The sequence below is a fragment of the Pleurodeles waltl genome, chromosome 1_2, assembly GCF_031143425.1.
Source record: "Pleurodeles waltl isolate 20211129_DDA chromosome 1_2, aPleWal1.hap1.20221129, whole genome shotgun sequence".
In the NCBI taxonomy this organism is placed as follows: Eukaryota; Metazoa; Chordata; class Amphibia; order Caudata; family Salamandridae; genus Pleurodeles; species Pleurodeles waltl.
In genome coordinates, this window is record NC_090437.1 from 1,206,406,819 (window position 1) to 1,206,424,614 (window position 17,796).

At 44.9% G+C, this 17,796-nt stretch overlaps 1 protein-coding gene across 1 annotated transcript in view; it reads left to right on the plus strand.

Annotated features, from left to right (window-relative positions):
* The window catches only part of LETM1 (leucine zipper and EF-hand containing transmembrane protein 1), a 309,671-nt gene that overhangs the window by 111,376 nt on the left and 180,499 nt on the right, over positions 1–17,796 (plus strand). Inside the window, exon 5 of the mRNA XM_069203864.1 lies at positions 14,313–14,450. Coding sequence (XP_069059965.1) covers positions 14,313–14,450 — 138 coding nt within the window. The remainder of the gene's footprint in view (positions 1–14,312; positions 14,451–17,796) is intronic.

Here is a 17,796-nt window from a genome sequence, read left to right on the forward strand (position 1 = left end):
GACATCTCCAAATGATCTGGGCACTGTCCCCTTCTTTTTAAGGTTCTTCACTTCCGGAATCCACCTTTGGGTTCCACCGACCTGGTCCACGGGTCACGACAGCAGCTGGACAACCAGGGCTCCCATTAACTCCAACAAAGGTTTTAGACTGCACTTCATCCCTATGGGCTCCCTGGTGCAGGTACTCCAATCTTCTGGGTATCCACGGGTGAGGGTACTATCCAACCTGTTTTGTGCCAACTAGTTTCCTCGGGGGTCCTCTGGGAAGGGTCCTGAACCCTAAAAATTCCAACAGCAATTACCACTTTCTTAGTATATGGTTTGCCCCCCATAGGGTCCCATGTATTTCTATGCTTTTCCTGCTTGTTGCTAAATGTATATTTTGTGTGTAGATATATTCAAGTGGAGATACAGCGACGTTAGTATAGTAGTAGTAGTATTGTAATAAAGAATACTTTATTTTTGCAACACCTGGTGTGGTTCTTTCTTGTGTGACAGTCACTCACTTACTATTGTGGTGTTGCAAGTGCTTTACATTCCTCCTGGATAAGCTTTAGGTGCTCACCACAGCTACCTGGACACCTAAACACCATCACGAAGTGTTGCTTGGACACAGTATAGAGTGCCACACTATAGGTGTACACCATAAACTGAGCCAGCCTCCCACAGCCACGCCCCAAGGCATGACTGTTTTTGCTAATGCTAGCAGACCCCTTATCGAGAGGGGTAGGGTATTTCGAAATACGAGGGAGATCCAAAGGCCTTCAACGACCCTTCCCATATTAAACTTGTTGTTCCGAGCCTCAAAGTGGGACACCCAGACACCCAAATATCTGAATGCTTGTCGCTCCCATTGAAGCCTGACGTCAGGTAGAGGGACCTGGGGGTCACCACCTTCCCCCAGCTTGGGCGTAGATATAGCACAATTTTTTTGTTTATTTATTGGCAGTCCAGGCACTCCTGCAAAAGCCTCTAGCTCCCGGAAAAGGGCTGGAATAGGATTCTCAAACCTGGTTAAATATACCAGGGGGTTGTCCGCATACATTGAAACAATGTGTATTGTGTCCCCCTCCTGCATGCTCCAGTGTTGCATTGCCAAATGTAATCGTATGGCGAGGGGCTCCATTGCCAGAGCGAAATGCAGCAGCAACAGGGAGTCTTCTTGTCACGTACCTCTATCTATGGTCAACTGTAGGGAAAGTCTGCAGCAGGAGGAGACCCTTACTGTTGGGTCTGTATAGATAAGCTGGATCCATTTTAAGATATTGGCACCAAGCCCTATCCTAGCCAGGTCCTCAATCATGTGTTCCCAGGTCCTCGTGTACAAGTGTTCCAAATATAGGCAGGAGTCTGAAGGCTATCACCCGAGAGGGCACTTCTGCGTCTACATTCAGCATCAAGAAGGGCCAATAGGAGGCCATTGCTTCAGCGTCTTTGTCTGGTTTCGGGACCATTATGATTGTTTCTCCCATAGTCGGAGGGAGAGTGCCCGCTGCAAAGGCCCCCATATAAACTTCTGGGAGTCTATCTCCTTGTGTCGCAGCATAGACTTGTTAGAACGCAGATGGGTAACCGTCTCCTCTCAACGCCTTGCCTGGGGCTAGACCAGCGATGGTGGACAGCACCTCTTGTTGTGTAATTTCTTTGTCTCTAGCCCCACCTTGTCCTCTGCCGACTGTCTATGTATGGGGAGATTGGTCAAAACATCCCCAGGATGGGCCTGGCCTATGTAAAGCTGAGTCAGGTAGTCCCCCGGGCTGCATTTATGCCACTCTGCATCAGCACTCTCATCCCATCTGGTTTATTTAAGGTGAGTAAAAAGGGATAGGGAGCCTCCTGTTTAAGGGGCCAGGTTAGAAGCTGCCCTGACTTGTCTCCCTCAGCATGGGTTCTTGTCCAAATTCGCAGTATGTATATTTATCAGGCTTTTCCCAGAGGGTTTGCTATTTCATGTTCCAGCACCAGGAGTGACGTGGGTGGGTGGCGGGGGGTTGTTAGCCCCTGCCTGGTCATGCATCTGTCTGGCATACCTGTTTTTTATAGTAGCTCACACACCAGTTGCATCCAAATGCCATGTCCTTGACATACGTTCATCCCGCACCACTGCTTGAAGAGCCTCCCACTAAGTCGCCCATATATCTGTGGACCCCCATTTGTGCTTCAGATAAGCCTCCAGGGTCGTGCCAATATTGTAATGAAAGACTGTGTTCCCCAGGACCTCAGGCTCAGCCTCCATGAGGGAGATTGATATCAACCTCCTTTGCCCTTGTACGTCACCAACAGTGGCGCATGAGCTGAAATAAATTTGGTGAGTTACACAGTGCCCTGTATCTGGGCTCCAAGTTCACTACTTAGTAGAATGTGGTCCGGTCTGCTATGTGCATTGTGTGTCGGCGAGTAACAGGAATAGTGTGTCTGTTTAGGATGTAGGGTACACCACCACAAATGGTTCTCCGTCTGATAGAGACATCTAGCCGCAGATTCCCTACTTATGAATTTCCCCAGGCGTCAGTCTGGAGCCAGAAGATTTTTTTGTGAGCTCCAGTAGATGGCTTAGTTCGGTGCTGCTCGGTGTCGTACACACCCGAAGTGAGGTCGTGGGCACCTATATAGGCACCACCTTGTCCTGTGGAAGTCCGTTCTTTTCTTTCTGTGCCAGTTACTGCAGATCTGAGAAGAGCTACCCCTCTGTCGGTTTTTAACAGCGTTTTGTGGATGTTTTGTTGAAGCCTTTTGTCGGTGTGTCCGAGGATGTCTTAGAGGAAGACAGATTTTAAACTGTATGGTGCTTCTCGCCATACCATTTTGGTTACAGACCCCCATTTGGTCTGTTTCTGGTGTACGAGCTGGGAGTGCTGGGCCATGGCATCAAAGCATTTGAGGGAGTATTCCCTGAAACTGTTAGAGGCCCGGCAGGCGACACAGCATCACTCGACTCCTTGGAGGTCTTGGTCCCAATAGAGGGGAAAGTCGCGGGTCCGCCGCAGGAGCCACAAGTCCTCTTTTTGCCATTCTAAGTCCCTGGGACACTGTGGGAAGAGGCACAAGAAGTCGAAGCGTGCTTCGACTTCTCCTCGTCCATTGGCCAATGCGACGAGTACACCAGTGTTCCCAGCACGGTTCTGCAGAGCCGTCGACTTTGTGCCTCCCTGTGTTTCCGAGAATTGGAGTGACCCCTACTCAGATTAAAGATTTCTACAAGGCCATGCGCCGTGTATTCGAGCGGGTCGACTTCTCCTGAGTGCCTTTGGGCCCTGCTGGGTTGGAGGGGGCCTTAGCTCCGATGGGCCCCAGTGAACACCGTGACCTTCCCAGACATTGGTCCCGACGCAGATTCTCCTGGCGCCAGCCTCATTCTGATCCTCAGCAACTCGGAATGACGTTGATCGACACTGATTCCGGTGCTGACAGGACTCATGAATCCTAGGTTGCCATCTGAGCCCTATTCTGAAGGACTTGGCATGCAGGAAGAATAGGAGGGGTCACCGGACCCTTTGGAATACCAGTTGGAAGGATCAGTGGACTGGTGGGAGGACTATGGAGATGCCAGTGGACTGGGTACTTCACTGGATACTAGCTTGCTTTCTCCCCCTATTGTGGCAACAGAGGAGGGATTGTCTTATTAAATGGTGGTGAAGTGGGCAGCGGAAGTCCTCGAACAACCCTCTGTGGCAGTTAATACTAACATCTTGATGTAAATGCTTCAGCCTGGAGCTTCTTCTTCTGAACCTCAGCTCTCCTGTAACAAACCACTTACTGATGTCCTGCTGGGAACCTGGTCCAAGCCCAGCACAGGGGCTCCTGTGAACAGGACGATTGCCCGCTGCCATTGCTCTGCACTTAGGTACCCTTCTTTCCTCACCAAACACCCCACCCACAGAGCTTGGTCATCCAAACCTCAGCCTCCCATGGCCGGGTTCCCTGCCGCTCCCCAGGACAGGGAATCCAAAAGGCTGGAGACCTTAGGCAATAAGATTTTTTTCTTCCACCAGCTATGGGACACAGTTGCAAAAGTGTTGCCACAGATCCCTGAAGAGGCCCAGGCCATTCTCTCCCAGGCGGTCAAGGACAGACGTAGCCAAGTTCACTATCGGATGTGGTTTGGATACGTTCGACTTGCTGGTCAGAGCAGTTTTGTCTACGATGGCGCTTTGACGGCACGCCTTGCTGAGGACATCTGGCTTTTTGGGGGATGTCCAGGATACCTCATGGACATGCCCGTCGATGGTACCCATCTCCTCGGAGAGATGGCAGAATCGTCGTTAGAGCATTTTAAGGACTCTCATGCTACGCCCTAGTCCTTGGGCCTCTCAGTGGCCCCACATCCCCAGTCTGTCTTTCTCCCCTTTTGTTGATACAGAAGGGGCAGGCTACTGCATCTACCGTAGGCCATCGACCCTCATGTGCACACTCCCCAGCTTGGCATTGGGAGCAATGCGTACTGACTCCGTGGGTCAGGTAGCCAGAGGTCATCTACAGCCACTAGCCCCCTGGAAGCTGCAGCCCCTGAGCCCTCCTAATCTGACCCTAAAAGATCATGGGAGTCCAGTTGGTGGGAAAATCATTCATCATCCTTGCCACTGGCAGTCCATTTCATTGGACAGCTGGGTCTCACCGATTGTTCAGAGGAGCTACTCCCTCGCTTTCGAAACCCCACTCTCCCCATACCAACAGATGATTGGATGTTGGAGGATCTTTTAACCTTGCTCCGTGAGGAAGTAATGGCTCTTCTGGCCTAGGGGGCCATAGAGAGAGTTCAGAATTCAGAAGTAGGCAGTGATTGTTATTCCTGTTACTTTCGGATACTCAAAAAGAACAAGGGACTTCACACTATCCTTGACCTTCAAACTCTCAATCTCTTCCTCAAAAAGGAGATATTCAGGATGTTCACTTTGGCTCAGGTCTTGTCTGCCCTAGACCAAGGAAGACTGGATGATAGCATCGGACTTGCAGATCGCGTATTTCCACATTCCAATCCTGCCTCCAATCAGATGTTACCTGCGGTTTATGGTAGGCTTAGAGCACTTCCAGTTCACCATGCTCCCCTTTGACCTTATCAGCGCCCCTCAGGTGTTCACCAAGGTGATTGGGGTGGTTGCAGCTCATCTGCCGAGATCAGGAGTTCCAGTCTTCTCCTGTCTTGATGGCTGGCTGCTGATGGTGGGCCATGGCCTCCTGCACCTGCCAGCAACTCATTCCAGATAGCATATGCAGGCTCCGCAGTGGGACCTGAAGTGGGTGCAGCGTCAGGGAAATCTCTCTGACATGGGCAAGACATTGGAAAGAGCTCGAGGGAACTGCAAAAGATTTGCAGTGATGACTGAAGAGCTGCGATTGGGTCATCAGCAGATCCCTCTCCCTTCCCCAACCATATCTCACAGTAATGACAGAGGAGTTACTCCAGGGATGGGGCAGTCATCTGGAAGAGGTGGAAATCAGAGGACTCTAGTCTCTGGCAGAATCAGGACTCCACATAAACTTGCGGGAGGTCCAGGTGATCCGACTGGCATTGAAAGTCTTCCTACCCTCCATGAAAGGAAGGCTGGCTCAAGTCTTGACAAACAATACCACCGATGGGTGGTACTGCAACATACAGGGTGGGGTGGGGTCTTGGACCCTTTGTCAAGTTCCAGCGTATCTGGACTTGGCTGTGGTGGTTCAGCATCTGGCGGGCTTTCTCAATGCCAGAGCAGACAAACTCAGCCACCAGTGAGTAGCAGATCACAAGTGGCACCTCCACCCGGACATGGTGTAAGGTCTCTTTCAGCAGTAGGGAGAGCCTTGGTTCCATCTCTTTGCCTCTGAAGAGAACACTTAATGTCAGCAATGTTGCGTGCTGGAGCTTCCAAGGTGGCTATTGTTCAGAGATGCTTTTCGTTTCGAGTAGAACTCAGGCTTCCTCTATGCCTTTCTGCCCACACCACTCCTGTCCATAGTCCTCAAGAAGATCCGGAACGACCGGGCCAAAGTTATCCTTGTGGCTCCAAACTAGGTACGTAGAGTCTGGTATCTGGAGATAATCAGCATTGATTCTCCGATCAGGCAGCCCCTTCAGCAGCAGGGCACAGTCCCCTAACCTCAACCTGTCAAAACTCTGCCTTCTTACGTGGAGATTGAGCGGCGGCAGTTGACAGCCTTCAACCTTCCTTCCGAAGTCTGTAATGTTATTTTTAGCAGCTAGGCGGCCATCCACCAACAGGGTCTATGCCTGGCGATGGCTAAAAAAAAAAAAAAAAAAAAAAGTAAATTATTGTACTAAAGTCTATCGACCGTCTTTCTGCTTCTCTCTTTGATGTTTTTCTTTTCATTCATACCCTTGTCCAGCAGGGCTCTGCTCTAGGTACTCCTAATGGATATCGTTCTGCTCTGTCTGCCTTCCTGCGGCTGCAGGCTTTTTCATCCAAGCCCCAATTCCTGTCTGTATTCCTAGACAAACTGGTGCTTCGCACTAGAGGGCCACTTTCCTCTTGAAAGAGGTGACTCGATTCCATGTGAACCAGTCAGTCATCCTCCCCACCTTTTACACTCTTCCACATCTCTCTAATGAAGAGGAGCGACTTCAACATCGAGACCCAAAAAGAGCGTTGTCGTTCTACCTTGACTGCACAAGAGAGTTCTGGGTGGACGACCAACTCTCAGATAGCAGTCTGCCCACGTGTGGGAGGTTAAAAAGGCACACTGGAAAGGAGAGAGTCAAAATAGCAGGAATAAGGAACAGTGAAAATAAAGTGACACAACAATCATCTGGGAGGAAAAGAAGCAAATGAAGCAAGGAGGAAGTATTGGGGGCAAATTGGTCAAGGTGAAAGAAGAGGGGATTAAATTCAGCTCGACTGGTTGAATTCAGGTGTCTAGGAAGGTGACATATGAATGGTGAGGGAGTAGAAGGGCGAGCTCTTAAGTGGTGTGCCCTGATCCAGGTCAAGGAGGAGAGCAGGAAGAAAAGCACTGAGGGCATAGGTAAGTGGAGACATGTAAGACACTTGACTGTGTTAGTGTCATGTGGTCTTTATTGCCAGTCCCTGAATGATTTAAGCAGAAGTTCGGCAGATTGTTTTTGAAGGACTACCGTTTTGTAAAAGTAATTGAAATCGAATTGCTGTAAAAAATGTTCTACTCATAGTAATCTGAATGGATGGATTGTATTACTTCCCTGTGTACGTAGAAGGAAAGTTTGAAGCTGTGCAGATTCTTTGAGGGATTACAGAGGACAAGAAAGGATAATTTCATAGGAAGGGCAGGATGTTGGATCAAAATATTAGGTGATGGGGAGAAGGAGGGCTAAAATAATGAAAGGGATGAGGGCAATGCTATAAAATGGTACAATAAAAGGAGGGGGGTGGCAAAAACAGACAGTAGGGAGAATAGGAGACCAAAAATTGGTAGAGAGTTGAGGCACTAGGGGTGACGATCCAAAATCCTGGTTGGGCAAAAGTTCAACATCAAAAGGTAACCAGAAACTAAGTTTGTGAGAAAAAGGTTGCCAAATGACAATTAGGACCTATGCTTGTAATGTTTTTTTTTCTGACTGTTACTTCTCTGATGTAGACTCCAGTAATCTCCTCAAGCCTAAACATGTAGGCTCAGGAAGCACACAGTGTTGGTGTTTGCCAGGTTAAAAGAAACTTTGGCCAATCTGGTTTCTTCCTGCTATAAGAATGATGGCTCAATAAACAGTTTAAAACTTCTCAAGCAGAGTGGTGCGGATCACTCTGCTTGAGCCCTGAAATTTGAGACTGCTATAATGATGATGGCTACATTTAAACATTCAGTTTATTGGGTCAGACTCAGACTTATTAGAATGCCTTTACTTTCTTTATCTGTATTTTTAGGTTGCCAGTTCAAGATTGTATGTGATTCTTCACAAAAATATGCTTTAGCAAACTTTTACTGAATAATCTTTCGGCACAAAATAGTTTTCTCTGTTTGTCACAAATTAATGTTCTTCCCAAGATAGCATATCCAGCTTGGAGCATGCCTTTCAGGATGTAAAATGCCCTTAGTAGTTTTTGCACGATCCCACAGATAGACTCCCTGTTTTCACTTTTACACGCAAAGAATTACCCTTCAAACTCTAATTTCCTCCTCTGTGCCTTGTCTTTATCCTTTGTGTAATAAGCCACATAACTCTTCTCTCCTTCTATCCTCCTCTCTTCATCTCATCATTCCATATCCGAGTTGGTTAACCCCATTTTTCTTCAGATGTTTTTTCTGTACCCTTGTCTTTTATCACTGCGATTACCACAAATACATCCTATTAGGTCTCCACCTGCCTATTCCTTAGTATCTCTACCCCAGCTGAACAGTACTACCTCTGCCCCTATCTATACCATAGTTCCTTCTATGCATCTTACTGTCTCATTGCTTGCTTCTGTCCTAGTGCATTAACACCTCCTATGCTCTCCACTATTACTGGCTTACCTGTACCGTAGTGCATTTCACCCCACCTGCACCCAAGTACCCTTACTGCACCTTTACCCTAATACCCATGATTTGACCTGATGATCTTTCTACAAGCCCATTACACGTTACTGAACTAGATCACACATTTTGTGAGTGCCAAGCATGAGGCAGTTTACTAAAAATAATTTTCCCTCATTAAAATAAAGCAACCTAAATTAAATATGAGATAAATTAATGACAACTTAGTAATCATTGTTGATACACCTATGTTTTCATGAGCTTGTGTGAAACCCATTTTGAAACTGTTGGATTTTAAAAACTTTGCCATATTGTGGTAGCAAGCCCTTAATCCTGCAATTGAAGGGAAGGTGTGGAGTTTATAATCTAGACATTTGAAAATGTTTAAGTGGCCTTGTAGTTTCAAAATATGACTTGACTCAGTAAATGTTCCCAGTTGATTAAGTTGCTAAGTTAATTGTGTCCAGTAATGTTTCTTTGTCAAAGGATTTTAGCTTTCAGTGCTGCTGTTGAACATGTGCTTTTTAGCTCTTGGTTCTGGATGGCGCGTGTGCACTGTCTCAAACCGAGACATGCTGTATCTACAGTGTGTTCTAAGAGCCGGCCCATAACTTCCCATTTGCTAGCAATATCGTTGCTCCATCTTTGGTTCTCCCCATTTGTCAACGGTGTGCGCACGTCATGCCTCTTCAGCTATTTAACCCGCCCGATAGCACCTGTCAGCTACTTTTAAACCTACACAGCGGTCTTTTTCAGCCATTGTTTAGGGGTGGCTTTTTTCTTTTTTTAAATGGGTGACTGTGGGAACATCTGGAAGCAAATTCTGTGGACGCAGGACTCACCACCCGATGTATTCTTGGTAATTTACTTTTGAGCAGGACTGTTCCTCTGCTTGTACAATGTGCAGGAATGTGTACTCGACCCGCACAGCTGACGAGTTGTCAACCGTGTACTCTACATACACCCTATGCATCTCTCTCATTCAGGCTGCACATCCACTCTTTCAGTCATCTTCCTTCCCTTGTATCTTTCTACCTGTTTCACGGATTCACACTTCCTGGTTTAAGGAGTCCTAAACTAAACAAGGTTCATGAACTAGCCCTTACCTTCGGGACCTTTGTATTGTACTTTTTTAAAGGACCACTTGCAGCATTGCAGTTGCTTTCAAGAGCCTTGCAATGCAGCAGGCACCCTTCTCAAAGGTTCAATCCAAATAAAAATATTGGCCATTGTTTTGCTTTCACGGAACCAAGAGCTCTTGAAAAAGCAGTTGCAATGCAATAGATCTCACATTTGCGTGAGTTAGAGCTACTGGCATTGTAAATGCATAACGGGACTTTTCTTGCCATATAAATTGGCCAACCCTGCCGTATAATTTAGTCCTGTCTGCCACATTAAGCCAGTGGTCTTGCATATAACTAAAGCACTTCCATTTACCTTCTAACTCTACCTGCCGCAAAAAATGTTTTGAAAAAGAATGCCACGCAAAGCAATATGGGGTAAGTTTCTGAGTGCAGAGAATATTGTAGTATCTTGATTGTAATGCTCAGAACAGCCTCTAGAGAACACCATAATAACAAAATAAAATAGCATTTGTAAGAAACATGGTCATGTAACCATATAGTCAGCCCCTAGAGGGCATAACAACATGAAAACAAAATGGCAGAAAGTAATGCAGTGTAACCATATGTGTAGCCCCTAAAGGGCATAATGCCTTACACATTTTCAGGTCTAGCAGGCCTACTGCAATACTACTACAAACAAGGCCTTTAAAACACAAACTACTCCCAGCTGTAAAACAAAAGTTTTAGCCAAGAGAGAGATTAAATAGACATTGAATGGTGGGAAAGGTTGTGCTATATGAAACTTCACATAGTCCTATAAAGTGCTTCTCCGATAGAGTTTGTGCTGAACCTTTTTTTTTTTTTTTAATGATTAAATAATTTTAAAAGAATCCCCCTCCAGCTTGCAGCCTTTGCGCGTAGTCACTACAAAGAAACAGAGGCATGCCCGAAACAAGGAAGAGAAAGAAACAACATATGACCATGCAGCGCGAAGCGCCGAGGCAATAAAAAAAAGAACTAGTGTGCCACACTAAGGTATATGCCCAATCGTGCGATAATCCATGTAACAAGGTCAGTCTCCAAGACAGTAACAAAGCAGCCTCAAGGCGTGACAAACAAAAGCATTTACCTATGAAATCAAGGGAATTTTGAAAGGCCTGCCAGGAAACGAATGAAAGTAATGGGCGTGTTGATGTAGCTGTAGATTACAACATGCCACTGCAAGCGAGCCTATCTATGTACCCGTTTCACTACATTTTTGAAGACTCTCAGACCTCCCCGCTGCTGGCTGCATGGACATTTAATGGACATAAATGTTGCTTCACCAAAGGGATTTCGAGATAAGTACCTGCCCTCCTGTCTTTTCCGTTCCGAGCTCTGTTAATTAAGACATCCCTGCAGCAATCACAAGTGCTTTTCTTTACCTTTTGGTAGCTTTACACTTGAGGAAAACACAACAGACAAGCTGGAACCAAAATCAAACATTAAAATTGACATTGCGCTGACAACAAATCAATTTGCCCTTTAGCCCTTTTGTGGCTCGATACCAAACATCCTCACAGCGTGAGAGCCAACTGCTGCATCTCCATACATTTATCAGTTACTGATCCATACGCTGCCATCCTTACCAGTAAAGAAACAAATGCAACATAATGGATAGCTGCGAGAGAAATTTGCCACAATCTCTACAGGCACTTTCCTCTTGCAAGCGGGCTCCAGAAAATTAATTTTAGAAGCAATTGTTCTTTGAACTCACAACCCGTGTGTTGGCAACTGCCCACCTCCATTCTCTTGAGAGCTCCAGTTTGTCTTTGTGTGGCTTCACTCATGTATAGCGTCTTAGTGAAGCAGACAATAAATGTTACTCATTATTGTCAGGCAACCCTTCAGGTTTAAGCTGTGTGAACTCCCACTTTATGGTGATTGTAATGAAAGTTCACAATATGTAGACTTTTTTGATGGGAACTTATCAATAACAAGGCTGTCTTCCACAATCCATTCTAACTGATGTAGATGAGCGTGAAGCTCAAGCTGTCTGTGGTTACATTTGCTACTGAAGGTGGTAATATTCCCTTGATTGCTACACAATTTACAATGTTATGCTGACTCCCTGACTTTCTGAATCCACCATTGTCAACCAGCCTTGCCGTATATTTTAGACTGCAGGACAAGGGGAAGAAGTGCACGTTACACACTCCGCTGGTGTCGGTGGCTGAAGAGCAGGCCTCACCTGGCACCTAGTGCGCATGACTGCGCTAATGTGCCATTGACATTAACAGTGCATTGCCAATGCCTATAGCTCTCCAGTTGACGAGACTTATTAGCTTTGCCAATGCTTGTTGAAATTGATCTTCTGTCTCTAATTTAAGTAATCACAACTTCATGGTCTTGCATTTAATTTGTTTTGTGTAGGCCCAAATTCACTGTAACAGTTTGGTTACATTTGTAAGTTTATTTTCTTAATTTCCCAATGTGAAAGACTATATTCTCCAGTATTAGTTTATTTTGGTGTTTATGTCAGCCAGTTTGAGCATTGAGCTGAGTGGGTCTCCTGCCTGCTGTCTCTTCTGCTAGGCAGCAAAGAATAGCTTAGTATTTACCTTGCATGCCCTGCAGCTCTTTAAATCACACGCTGGCCGTTTCACTTCTAGTTGGGGACGCCTGCATTGGACACAACTGGAATGTTTCAGCATTACAACAGTTGTCACCGCCAGGGTGATCTGCACTGATGCTAAATTGTCAGCTTTGGAAACTGGGCTCTTGAAGTCTTGTCCCGACTTTCCCACTTGCCTTCAATATTTGATCCTTGACAAATCGCTTTACTTCTTTTTACGTCAGTTTCCTTCTGTGGGGGGGTAGTGGGGATGGCAGACATGAACAGGAAACTGAGGGAGGAGCGGGAGGTGGTGGGGACGGCAGTGTGAGCCGATTCAAAGCTCATAAGCCGCCATGAGCGCAAAGGACAGACACAGAAGAAAAAAATAGTTCACACACATAAAACGTTTCAGCAGTTCTGCGCCCCCCCAGCGCCTTGAGACCCTCACGGGTGAGTAGCGCGCTCTAGAAGTCTCTTTGATTGATTGATTGATTGATAATCCATGTAACAGGGTCAGTCTGCAAGGCGGTAAAAAAATCCACCCGAAGGCGGGACAAACAAAGCATTTATCAACGCCCTCAAGGGATTTTTAAAAGGCAAGACCACAAATGAAAGTGATGGGCGTGGTTAAAAGACCACAATACTTACAACAGGTTGGAAACGTTTGCTCGCTCGACCTAACGAGCAAGGTAAAGTGCCCCGACCAACCCGATTGAAAGATGGCCACCATAGAGGAATAATCAGGTTATGCAACCTTTCCTCATCTCCTGTGATGACTGTTTTGGAACTGGATCATCTCAAGCCTTCTTTTCTTCTTTTATATCTGTCATTCATTTGTTAAAGTCATTAGAAGAGACTGAACAAGGAAGTAGGGAGTGTGATTTCTCTGTTAATCTATGATGGAAGGAAAGAGAGGTTGCCCAGTTTAGAAAGATATCTGGACCATAAGATTGTCTGTTCGGCAAGTGTTGGGGGTAATTTGACAGATCATGCAGTAGACTCCCAAGTCGGTATGAGTGTGGGGGGTGGACACGCTTACTGACTCACTCTCTGTATTCGCATAAAAATAGTACAACAGTAGCTACAGAGCGATAGAGAAGCAGGTGTTGCACCCAGTTTGCAAAGCAGCAGATACAAGGTGTGAGGATGCCACAGCAACAAAGGCAGAGTGATGAGTGAGGAACAGAGTACGCAGCAGCAGGTTTCAGTATGGCCCAAGATACTGAATCAGATAAACTGGGGTGCACATTAAACATGGGCCACATCAATAGGGTCATATCTAATTTAGTTAAACTGTATGTATCAGTACTCGCATATAATCTTACATTGACATACAGTGGAGGAATTGACTTTAACTAGGGCAAAATGAATGACAGCATCATCAAGTGTCTCTTCTGTAGCTTTGGAATTTTTGCTTTGTTCATAGGGAATGCTAGATGCTTCACTTTCAAATCATTATTTTCCCAGTTATACATCGTATTTGGATTTTGACACCCACATCTCAAATCTGCTTGCCTAGAAATATGTGGGTACTTTCTTAACAGATTGGGAAACAAGCTGCAAGCAACAACTGTCGCAAAATAATCTGACTTCTGAAATATGAGCTAGTGGTGTAACTTGTGGGAAGTCTCTGTTGCTACAAAAATGTTTGTAATACCAAGTCCCGTGAGATGAGAACAGTGATCAATTCACTGTTGTGTGTGAGGTGTATATGTACAATGATTTAGAGAAACCATGCATTTACTGTACTGCAGTGGGTTCCTTTCCTTCCCCAAGTTCTGCAGTTAACAAATCTTACCTGTACCCCATATACTACTACAAATATTTTGTCGGCCTGTGAAATATGAAAGCCGTTGTTGGATTCAAACTTGAGATCACTATCCAACGTTATACGTCAGTAGCAAGCTTTTAACTCTTGCTGCCTGCATGAAATAGATTTGTGTCTCGTAAGGATGCACTGCATAGGTTTAGCTCTTTTTTTTAAATTGTACAGCCAGGTGTTTACTTGGTCGGAAGGCTTGAGTGATTTTTAATTATCTTGCAAAGCTATTATCATTACTGTCTCCTTTCTTGTTTGTTACTCAAAAACTGAAATTATCCCAGAATTGAAAACCTGAATTTGTTTACTTTCAGTAATTGCAGTAATACATCACACACAACATTTTAGAACAAGTGTGTTTTGTCGTAGTCCTTTTAATTTGTACCAACTTAAATATTCTTTTTCTTTTCAGGATGAGAGATTAAAGAAAGAACTAAGGGCTAAGCTCGGAGTGGCTAAATTTCTTCAAGATACAATTGAGGAAATGGCTTTAAGAAATAAAGCTGCCAAGGGAGATGCTGCAAAAGAATTTTCTACTTTTTTCCAAAAGGTATTTAACTTTCTCTATACAAACAATTTTGTTTTTCTGCTTGTATGTTGCTATCTTAAGAAAAGTATCCTAGTCTAGTGTTATTGAATTTACCTGCAACACAGGTGAAGGACTTGATTCACTGCCTTATTATTCCCTCTACACTTGATTATACCCTCTAGGACAGTGGTTCCCAACCTCTTGACTTCTGTGAACCCCCACTTCATCATTACTGGATCTCGGGGACCCCCACTGAATCATTATTGGAATCTGGGGACCCTCCACTGAGTCATTAATGAACACCGGGTACCTACTCTGTTAATATTATTTAATTTTCTAAGTTGTCGCAGACCCCATGAGGAGGCTTCGCGGACACCCAGGTGTCCATTGGACCACAGGTTTGGAACCACTGCTCTAGGACATTCTTAAATATTGTAAGAGCATGCTATTGTTAAAAATAAAATACAACATATTAGGAAGCCCTTCAGTCTAATGTGTTTAATGTCAAATAGCAAGCCGCACCGAAAATAATTTGAAAAATTGTCATTTTTACTGACCAGAGCTCTCGCTAAAAACGGCCAGTATAAGCCTAATGCTAAAATACATGGAATTTAGACACTCAGTGCAAGCATGTTTTTTTGGCAGAAACGTATCTAATGAGCAGGTGACAGGGTTTCTCCTCGAGGAAGCGCAAGACGACCTTGAGGATATCATTCATGAATACAATACTAGATTCATTATTCTCCTAAATCCCGCTTCAGTTTGCCAGTAGTAAAAACAAGGTTATGCCTTGCACAAGTGTGGACATGTACTACTGTGAATAAAATGGCTTCGGGGCCTACTAGAGCCGTGAAACGTAGGAAGCATAATTGGGGGCTAAAGGATGCTTCCGGTAAATTAGAAATAGCTTCTCTGATTGATTATAAAGAAAACATTTTTTGTTTTGCTGATATATCATCTTTGGTGCTGTTTGACAAATATTCACTGAATTTTCAAAACTATTTTGCCACTCACTTCATCTGCTGTCTGGAAAGTTTTGGGTGATTTGTCAAGCAAGGGTTGAGAAAAAGGTTGGGTCCCAAAATACTTTTTCCTCATGAAATTTACCATAGTGATTTTAGACTTGACTACAGCCCGAACCGCTGGACGGCATTACACCAAATTTGGTGAAAAGTTAGATCTTGGTCCAGAAAGATCACTTTTTGTAACTTGGTGTAAGTATGTTCAGTAGTGTTGGAGTTGTTAAAGAAAAAAGATTGATGAATATTTAGAGATGTGGTTCCTCTGTGGTGGAGCTGCAGATTCACTCGCAAACAGCAGTGTTGCGATTGGCTGGCTGCAACCTGAGAGGAAAGTTGTGGCTGCCATTTTGAATATCGATGGTCAGGGTAGAGGTACCCTTTTGGGCCCGAAATTGCCTAAAACATTGCTTTGGGGGCATGCACAAGGATTTGTGAATCCTCTGTGGCGCTCTGTGCAGCCCCCCCATACTCATACACCTACTAACATACCCACTTACACACCCATACGACCACTAACACACTCACTCACAGACCCACAAAACCACTCACCTACTCAGACCCCCACAGCCATTCACACAGTCACATATGCACTTGCTCAACAACACACACCCATACAGCCACTCACACACCCACTCACAGACCCACAGCAGAGGGTTGGATGATTCTGGAGGTATCACTGCACCTGCGGCCAACTCACCGTCGCTGATGGGTGAAGGCCGTCCACAGCATGGGGTTGGCTGCAGGTGGGTGGTTGGTTCCGGCCAGGCCCTGTGGCCAACCTCCCACCATGGTTGGCCAAAGGCTGTGTGCAAGGTGGAGTTGGGTGAATTTGCGGGGATGGTTGTAGGGCCAAGCCACAGGCCAGGCCTTGCAGCCATCCACACAACCCTCACTTCGCACAGCCATAGGCTGTATGCGTGCACAGTTGAATTAACGTTTGAAAATTAAATATTACATAACGTTAAAAAAACTTCTACAAATTCACTGAAAAAAACAAAAGTTACAGGGACATTAAAATTAGGAAATAGAATTAAAAAATCTTAGAAATTCACTGAAAAAAACAAGATTACAGGAGGTTCTGGTTAGGTTCAGATTGTAGTCACATAAAACCATTGAAATCCAGCAGTTATAGTCATACCTATCTCAAAAAACTATAACTTGTGCCCTAAGATAACTATAACTCACACCCATGTGCCTGAGATCCCTAAATAGCTGCCAGCATATCGGTCCGGCAGGGCCCCTCCTGGGGGGGGCTCCTGCACAGTCACTGCAGGCACCTTCCTGTCGAGTCTGTCTCTGTGAGGCAGGTGTCTGTGTTGTGTAATGCTCCATTGCATTTCCCTAAGTGGGACCCTGTGGTTTTTCCTTGCCGATCTCTGGGGCACGAACAGCTGACACCACCACCACACTATGCAACAGCCGTCTGGCTGGTGTTGATTCATCTCAAGGGACACTACTCCGTACCCTCCTTTGTGCCCAGGGCCACTGTGTGGCACATAGGTAACCGAAGTGCCTCCTGGATGTGGGCCCCTTGTACCCTGTTCAGGTGTTCCAGGAACAGGTGGTAGGCACGAGAGCCACCCCCATCTGCCCATGGCCAGTGTCCACTTTAAGCCAGGCTCCTAAGAGTTCAAGGAGGTTTTGCATGCACCATCTCAAAATAGGCAGTCACCCAGTTCTTTTAGATGCACTTAACCACTTATTCAACTGTTACTATTAGGATTAATAGAGAACAATTGTTTTGACCATTTTAGAGCTGTTAACTAGTATTTTAGCTGCTAAGAGAAAAACATTTTCCTTTGTAACATACAGAAAAGTCTTACCTTTAAAAAAAAAAAAAAATATTTGTTTACCTCAACAATGAATCTTAAAGAAAGGATTCTATTGTTTCCATTTAGCGTCCGTTTTTCATTATTTAACTTGATCTTCACAAACCTAATAATTAATCTACATACAAATGTATGTAGATAGTTAATCTACATACAGTTACCAAAGGTTCTTTTTCTCTATACACTATTCAGTGATAGAAGGGAACGCAGAGACTTCCATGTTTTTACTAACACAAAAATAAACTTGTTATCTTCAACAACACCACACAGTTAATTTATCTACCTTCACCCTCTCACGAAATGTGTGTGAATGATTTATGTTGGTAAAATGGAGCAGAAATAGTAAAACATTTTAGCAGTAAGATACTACATATTCCTATACAATAAGGCACAACAAGACAAATGCACATAAATAGTAATTAAATATAGAAAAATATTACTAGCTCACTAGATTTCTTCGGAAGAATTAAGGTCACAAAAGTCCCCCACTTGTACTTGAAGAGCCTGGTGTAATGG